Source organism: Papaver somniferum, chromosome 2 (genome assembly GCF_003573695.1).
Source record: "Papaver somniferum cultivar HN1 chromosome 2, ASM357369v1, whole genome shotgun sequence".
Classification (NCBI taxonomy): domain Eukaryota; kingdom Viridiplantae; phylum Streptophyta; class Magnoliopsida; order Ranunculales; family Papaveraceae; genus Papaver; species Papaver somniferum.
This window is the reverse complement of record NC_039359.1, coordinates 81,562,659-81,571,811: the sequence shown is the minus strand read 5'-3', so window position 1 is coordinate 81,571,811 and position 9,153 is coordinate 81,562,659. Positions and strand designations below refer to the sequence as shown.

The 9,153-nt window shown below is 33.8% G+C and overlaps 1 protein-coding gene and 1 pseudogene across 1 annotated transcript; one reads left to right on the top strand and one right to left on the bottom strand.

Annotated features, from left to right (window-relative positions):
- The first annotated feature begins 2,568 nt into the window (after window positions 1-2,568).
- On the top strand, window positions 2,569-3,027 carry LOC113351492. Its single transcript, XM_026595464.1, has one exon. The coding sequence runs from the start codon at window positions 2,569-2,571 to the stop codon at window positions 3,025-3,027; it is 459 nt and encodes a 152-aa protein (XP_026451249.1).
- Window positions 3,028-5,212: 2,185 nt separating this feature from the next.
- On the bottom strand, window positions 5,213-7,194 carry LOC113351491 (annotated as a pseudogene).
- Between the last annotated feature and the right edge of the window lie 1,959 nt (window positions 7,195-9,153).

Sequence of the window (9,153 nt, the reverse complement as noted above, 5' to 3'; positions counted from 1 at the left end):
AAAATTTATGCATTTGCTGATGAGTGTTATTAAATCTTGTTGCAGTTTCAAGAGAACTTTAGAGATGAGTACAGTGCAATGGAGTTGGAACTCTGTGAAATCGAAACTAAAAGATTGAATCGAAAAGATCTGCATTGATCGTAAATTCAAATACAAGCTTAAAATATCTAAAAATCCATTCGAAAACCTAAATTAAACACTGTAACTTAAAATAATAGATCATAATCTTAAAGAAACTAAAACCTAGAATCGAATCAAGATTAAACAAGATCAGAATCAAAGATAAAACGAATGAACCTGAGCTTGAATTTCAGATTATCTTTGCTGAGTAAATTGAATCTCTCAATCAGCTCCTTCGCAACTCTCGATAATTCAATACTTCAGCTCTCGCTCCGGCTCTATCTCAATCTCTCAGAACAAAAGCTCAATGCAAAATCTCAAAACATAAAGTGAGGTTAAACTTGAAAATAAAATAAAAAGAAAATTGAATTTTGAAAATTTTGGGTTTCGGCAGAATTTATACGCCGATTTTGGGTGCGCGTGTGAACTTTTACACGCGTGGGTTTGACAGTGGTGGAAGGTGAGAAAATGGGTGTGGCTGTAGTTTTCACCATTTTACAAAAATGCACTACTTAGCAAATGTTTGGCCCATCTCAGTTTGGGCCTTCAGTGCTCGAGTTTCGTCCAGATGGTGGGCATTTTCTTCCAAATTCCAATCGATAGAAAGAAACCCCAATTTGATTACGGGGAAGACCGTCTGATGAAAAAACATGGTGATACCAAGATTGACCGGAGTGGACTACCATTCAAAATACAAATATGTAAAACAACCCCTTACACACTGCTGAAGTACCAGCAAAAAATAAAGAAATGGAGGTTTGAACCCATGCACGCACGAGTGTCTCACCTCTTGCTAGCTAGTTGGGCGTTCCACCGACTCGGTCATACAGATATAAGGGTCGACCAAATGTAAGATTATTGGGGACCATTTCTCTGAACCGACTCAACTTGAGGCTATGCACACTCGCAATCTGTAACAGTAAATTCGATTTTAGGACCACCTTCAAATCTCTGAGCAGTAGAAAAGTCCCACTTTGAAACTGCTTTCCTTCAAAGTTCGCTTTTGTTCAAAGTTCGATAGCAATTCACCCGGCATTAAACAGGCATGGATATTTACTATTACTACTAGCATGGCTTAGGTCATATCTAAAACGATCTTGTCACGCTGGCTCGGTTCTTTGCCGGTGGCACAAACTCCTCTAACTCAACGACATGGTTGTCTATTATTCCTTCAAATACAAACGCCTTTTCGTTAAGCCTTTGTTAATGGTAGTATATATAAACACTGAACATTCTAGTATTCTACACTAACTTGTCGTAATCTATCCTTAGGCACGTTGTTGATAGACTGAGTTTAAAAGTTCAATTACAAGTTGTGGATGCAATTTGCAACTATTCAATGGAAAAATTTAATTAAAGCATCCCACCCATTTGCAACTATTCAATGAAATGCAAATGGTTATTTTAGCTGTCGTTCAGGAAGCCGGTATGTAGCCTAGAGCGAGCCAGCCAAACAATAGGCTGCTCATCATCTGCAGCTTCTTGATTCCCGTGGAACTTGAACTCTGTGAATCAAGCTATAGGCTGCAGCATACTAATATTTGGATGTTTGAATTCGGTTGGTTGTGTCTGGCTAGAGGTTACATACGACCAGATCAAACAAATGCATTAATTCATTGATCGATCTTAGCACTATAGAGATCAAGGCTGCCTTGTTCTTTATTATAAGCCGAACAAACTAGAATGAGCTGAGCCCTCGACTCTTAACATGTTTATAAGGTGATATATGGATAGGTTAATTAATTAACATGGAAGAAATTTCTCAAAATCAGTAAAAGAAAAAGGATCAACCTTATCCCTACTTTTTATATTGATTGGATCTCTTCGAGTTCCACTAGTTAAAATATCTTCTCACTATGAATTTTCTTCTAAAGTTTGAATCACTTGAGTACTATAAAAAGCATGCAAAGTAACGACAACTACAACTTTCAGTCAATTACATTTAATATACAGAATAGCAGATCGGGATAATCCTAGCTTCTTTCGAAAATGGTAAAGATCAACTACCTTCCTTATAATTATAAGTGTACGATTTAATCAGTTTCGTATGATACGTAGTTAGGGGCGAATGAAATCCGACATGTTTTCCTATACTATTATTTGTACAATAGGATTACTATTTAATTAGTGGTATTGTGCTCCTTTATAAATTTTGGTTTTGTTAGTTAGATTAGTGCTAATAGAGTTTAGAAGTGCATATATTTTAAAAAATGAAATATGCTGGGAATAGTTATAGAAGGGCTCCTAGGAACAAGTTCTTTTTTTTATTAGTAAAATAATCCGTAATAATAGAGGAATTATCTACTACATAAGAAGCTCTAAAACAATAGGAGAACCTGTTTGACTAACATCATTTTTTCATTATTCATAATGGGTTTGTCTGATCAAGTCACTTCACATATTCCGTCAATTGATTTTTTATCTATATATGTGTAATTAAATTTTAGAATGTCTATGAAACAGAATAACCACGAGATAAGGACAGTTTTTGATGTACCAAATGAAACTAACAAAAAAAGAGAAGAGTTATTAGATAATGTAATTGAAAGTAATAGTCAAGAAAAGGAAGAAATTATACAATGTGAATGTTGTGAAATGATGGAAGAATGTACTGTTGATTATATCGAGCGTGTGAAGAGTTGTAATTGTGGTAAATGGGTTTGTGGAATGTGTTCTGAGGCCGTAAAAGAAAGAGCATCAAGAAATTTTGGATCAAGCATGGAAGAAGCTTTAAGTTCCCATTATGAAGTTTATCGTAAATTCAACAAAACTACAAGATTGAATCCGAAACTTTCTTTGGCAACAACAATGATTGATATAGCAAGGAGAAGTTCACAAGAAAGATATAATACTTTTACGAAGAAAATGAAATCATCCAAGATGTTAAAGAATGCTCAGAGTATCTAGCTAATAGTTGTTTTAAGATTATACAGATAACAGACATAGTTCATAATAGGGAAAAATATCGTTTGGTCCTTTTTTAGGTGGGCCCATGTCAGTTTAGTCCTTTGGGAAAACGCCTTTACTGTTTGGTCCACAATTATTTAAAAATATTAAATAGACAAAAGTACCCTTCCGTGTTAATTTTTACTTATTTTTTATAGCAGTTCATTCATCAAAATGAACTCCTGTTAATTTCTACTTACTTTTTCAGAAATCACCTATATAAACCAGAGTTCGTTCCAGAAATGAACTCTATATAAAAACCTAAAAAAACAAAGTTCATTCCAGAAATGAACTCCATATAAAAACCTAAAAAAATAAAGTTCATTCCAGAAATGAACTCCATATAAAAACCTAAAAAAACCAGAGTTCATTCCAGAAATGAACTACATATAAAACTTAAAAAAAACCAGAGTTCATTCCAGAAATAAACTCCATATAAAAACCTAAAAAAACAGAGTTCATTCCAGAAATGAACTCCATATAAAACCTAAACAAACCAGAGTTCATTCCAGAAATGAACTCCATATAAAACCTAAAAAAACCAGAGTTCATTCCAGAAATGAACTCCATATAAAAACCTAAAAAAACAGAGTTCATTCCAGAAATGAACTCCATATAAAACCTAAAAAAACCAGAGTTCATTCCAGAAATGAACTCCATATAAAAACCTAAAAAAACAGAGTTCATTCCAGAAATGAACTCCATATAAAAACCTAAAAAAACAGAGTTCTTTCCAGAAATGAACTTCATATAAAAACCTAAAAAAAAACAGAGTTCATTTATGAAATGAACTTCAGCATCATCATCTTCGTCGTCTTCAACAGCAGCATCAAACATCATCGTCTTCAAAACAGCAACATCAACATCATATTCATCATGTTTATCATCTTCAACACGAGCAACAAACATAAAAAAAATCAAGATTGTCATCAAAATCTAGATCTTCAACATAAAAAATCAAGATCTTCGTCTTCAACATCTTCATAATCAAAATCAAGATCTTCATCTTCAACATCTTCATAAAAAATCAAGATCTTCAATTCATCGTCGTCTTCAACATCTTCAACAACAGCGGTGGATTTCGTCGTTAATCATCTTCATTATCTATAACTGCAACGACAACAATCAGCAAATAACATGATTTCATCTTCATCATCGTAAACCCTAAGTTCATCTTCAACATCACCAACATGAGCAGCAACAATGTATTCAACAGTAGCAGGAAGAAAAAGAAGAAAAAATAATGGAGACACCATTATTACCAAGAAGAAAAGAAGAAGAAGAAAAAAATAAAGAGATTAGATCTGAAAATAAATATGAGAGAGAAAGTAAATCTGAAAAAGATTTTTTCTTTACTGATTTTTGTATATATGTGACCCCAAAAGGGTATTTTTGCCACTACCTAGTGACAATTACATCATCCATGACATCACCCTAGAACCAAATCATTATTTCTAGGACCAAACCATAATTTATATTTTCAAATAGGACCAAACAGACAGTTGACTGAATCAAATGGACTAGACTCTCTCGAATATATTATTTCTAGGACCATATCGTATTTCCTACTTCATAATACCAAGTCAATAAAGAGTAAGAACTGACCAAATCCAAAGTCGTAAGAACTACATCCAGCACATGTCATAAGTCATAACAGCCACAATTGCACAAGTCACTAAACATGTCATAGTTGAATTACAAGGCAGTCATGATGTATTTTACTGTATTTTCATTCAGACTAAAGATCCTATAGTAATATATAGGTAGTTAACTGATGTATATTATAACATGTTTCTACCTGAATTAAAGATCTTCTAATATATGACTCATTGTTCTACTCTTACGTGTGTATGTATAACAATTAATTAATGAGAAAAATATAAGTTTTGCATTCATTATCATATAATCTTGAATAAGATATCTATATTTTTTTCGATGAAATAATAAAATATATATATCTTTTTTGATGAGAAAAGAAAATATTATTAAGCATCTGAGTCCATGAAATTGTTCCTATCTTCTAAAACTTCTCTCACAATAAAGTTTGAGGATATGATAACCAAACTTGAGAAAGTCAAAATATCCTAGAATGTCTAGCCAACTTATTAGGTGGTTTATTAAATTTCCTATTAATAAACTTGCAACTCTACAGGAGATGTGTGCAAAGCTTTGTTGTAGGATCTAACCTCAGAACTTTGTAAATCACTGAATTCACCAGTGGCATCTCTTGTATTGCTTTCATCGTCACCTTTCCTTCATCGGACTTCACTGCTGATTTTATCTCGTCTATTAACTACTTTTGTATCTTTAAATCTAAGCGACTGATCCTTTTTTTGATGTTTGGGAAATGAGCCTTCATCTCGGTGAAGGCATTAAAGCACACAAAAAAGAAGAAGATTATGGCAGACTTCGTCTCTTTTTATACCCATCTTCTCACCTTGATCGAGAATTCCACCGCATTTGTGTAGAAGAAATTGTATATCTTCTGATAACCGCGCTTTAGCAAACACGAAGGCAGACGAAAGGTGTGCAAGATGGGATCTTCTATAAAACAAGGTAAGCTTATTAGGGAAATCAGAGCTATTGTGAACAAAAACCATGGAATGATTCTCGATGGTGCTTCGTCACCGAGCTTTGTGTCATCCGGGTTTGTTGAGAGACAGGAACGAGCTAGGAAGTTAAAACATGCCTCTTCATTTAGACCAGTACCAGTTGGAGCATCAAAGTTAACCTTACCTTTGGCAGCAAGGTTACTCTCAAGAGTGTCAAACAATTCACCAAAACTTCTTCTGAACTCTGGGATGATAAATTCACTACGTGAATGAATGAGGGAGAGAAATAGTTGTTTGAGCTTGGAATGATTAGGTTCAGATGGATATATATAGGAAAGCACTCTGTAACCACCGGTTATTTTCGTGGAGGGCATGTACGTACCAGTGAAAAGATCTTTCTTCTCAACCTTAGTGACATCGAAAAGGATCGGAAAGCTGTTGGAATCAAGAAGAAAAACCACCTTAAAGTTTGATAAGATGAAGGGACCAGGTGGCATATTAGCTCGAAACACGGTGGATTGATTTTTTTTTTTACATTCGATACAGGAAGTATTTTTCTGTATTCAACAAATCCCAAATGAAGTCTTCAAGTCGTTAACCTAATAATGATTTTGGAAAACCTAGGTTAATGTAGAATCGACTCTAGTTTGCAACTAGAACACACGAGAGTGTCGGGATTAGGTTTCTCAGATGCTAGAGTTCTATCTTATATAGTCTTTCAAATTAGGGTTTCTTACAATCAAAGCAAAGATAGCTTAGTAACAAAGAAATTGCTATTCACCGTTAGATGAACTTCTGATTTAAGATTCAAGCTAAGTCTGCTTAGAAAATAAGCAATCAATCTCCACTGTTTGATGATATTAGCTTGATACACACAAATGAAATATAATTATATTTAGATATGCATGAACCGTACCTAAACATGTATAAATAATAGTTAACTGAAGTTAGCCACATAAACACTTATAGTTTAGCCATATTCATCTAACACTTCTAAATCAAATATGATGATCAATCAATCATGATAGATAATCAAATGAATCTAAATGTCTTTCAAGAGAGTTGTTCAAATGTTCATCATCTCGTAGAAATATATATGAACCATTTGAAACATATTCGGTTTGGTTTGTAATTATACAAAGTACTTATACAAGAACCAATTCATGAACATAATTCCGCTGTTTGCAAAACAAGTTCATGTACCTTATTTCACTAAAGTTTCAGGGACTTTAGTTCGCAAACTGAGTTCACAAACGAACCTGAGTTCATGAGTATGAATGTCATACTTACCGATTTTAGAACATAACCACTGTGTTCGCAAACAGAGTATGCGAACTACAGTTACGGACTTGTCCTAGTCTTCGTCGTTCGCAAACAGAGTACGTGAACCACAGTTCCAGACTTAGCCTAGTTTGGCCATTCGCAAACAGAGTACGCGAACCATAGCACCGTAACTTTGGCAGTTGAACCCGTTCGCAAACTAGAGTTCCAGACCTGAACTAGAATTCACAATTCATATACTAGGTACACATACTGTGTTGTATCCAGAAATTGGTTGTAATTCTAAAACTCTCATTTTAATCATTGAAATATCCTTAGAAGACAACAATGGTCTTACACATACCACCATCTTCAAGTAATTTTCAAGTGATTAATCGATCAATACGAAACTTCCCAAGTTAACATCAAATGATTGTCTCACACAAATCATGTAAGACGTTCAAGGTAACTTTCACATGATCATCTTGACTTAATATTTAGTTTCCAACAAATAATTTGTCTATAACTAAACTCGTCAAGTAGATGATTAAGTTTATCTAAATCTAAAAAGCTTCCAACACGAATTTCAAGAAATATATAAACGAGATAATCTCGGATCGAAATTCAGAATATGTATAATGTAAAAGTATATATAGCTATACGACTTAGTGTCTTTAGAAGATAAAATAGAATAGACTTCTGAGTGATAGATAAGATATAGTCTCCACATACTTTTGTTGACGAAGTTCCTCCAAGTTCAGTAGATCTTCTTCTTCAATTGGTGAACGCCGTGAAGTCTAATGCTCAAGTACACTTCTATCCTAATCCGAGACATAACTATAAGTAGACTTGAAACCAACTATATAGTTTTGATCAACTAAACTTGACAAACAAGCTTGAGATAGCAACGCTTGCGAGTTCGACCGAGCAATGCTCTAACAAGGTCTTTTAAGATTTATGGTCTTTGGTCAAAAAAAAGAAAGAAGATCTACGATCCTAGACGCTCTTTCCTGACTCCAAATACAAGTTTTCTTACCTACACCAAATGTGGGTTAAAGCTACAACACATTATTAGTCGTTGGATTTAACATCTTTTTATAGTTAAATAGATGACTTTCTATGTTAGTACATTAGTTGTTTACAAATGCTTAAAAAAAAGAGAGAGAAAAAAGCCACTGCTGTAACAGTAATCTAAACGAATAAATTAACTAATTTGATCTATTACATAATTTAATTACAAGTTATTTGACTTCTGTGAAAATATTTAATTGATTAATCAATTAAAGAAAACAAAGGTGTTACCTAACTCAGTGATTTAGCCGATCTAATTTTCGTTCATGTCTGTGAACTAGGGATGCTGTAGAGAGCCAAAAAAAAAAACCAATAGCAGTTTGGTGAAATGGTGACTGGTAGTGATGTTTATGGAGAGGGATTCTCCGGTCATGAAGGCGAAGATAAAGAAGTGATACCGAGAAGAAAAGAAAAAAGAGAAGTGAATCTGCCCTTAAATGGATAATAATAAGGTGTTTTAAGATCTACCGTCTTTGGTAAAAATAAATATAAATTACAATCTTAAATACTTTTTCTTGGTTCCAACCACAAGTTTTCTTACCTACACCAAATATGGGTTAAAACTAAAACACATTATTAGACCGTTGGAATTAACATCTCTTTGTAGTTAAATAGATGACTATCTATATTAGTACACTAATTGTTAATTGATGCTTAAAAAAATAGCCAGAAAAAGTTGGTAATCTTCTCGGCAATTGTGAGTACAGTATGCCTCAAATGTGAATGTGAGCTAAAAGAGCCAATGCCTCGGTATGATCTGGAGTATGTTATGAAATGAGTATGTCAATTTGTGAGTATGCTCAATTCATTTAAAGAAAATGACTTCATTCGGACGATTAATGAATGGAAAGATTATGTGACACGCACTTTTTTTTTGTTCCTTATATCCGTCTCTTCGTCTTTTGTAAATCCTTGTTAAGTATAATGTAAAAGAATAAGTACAGACACATCGTGATCTTTTCACGGTAAAATCACCACGTGACATAGAAATCATAAGACCCACAGCAAATAAAAAACCAACCCCCTTTTCTTATGATGGGTCCCAGGAGATTTTCTCACTCAGTGATTTCACCGTGGAAAAATCACGGTGTGTCTAGCGCAGTCAAATGTAAAATGCTAAAATTTATTCTTCATACATTTTGTGGAACACAACATGATTTGGTGACTTTGGTCTTTGAACATGAATCATGTCTTTTTTTTGTCG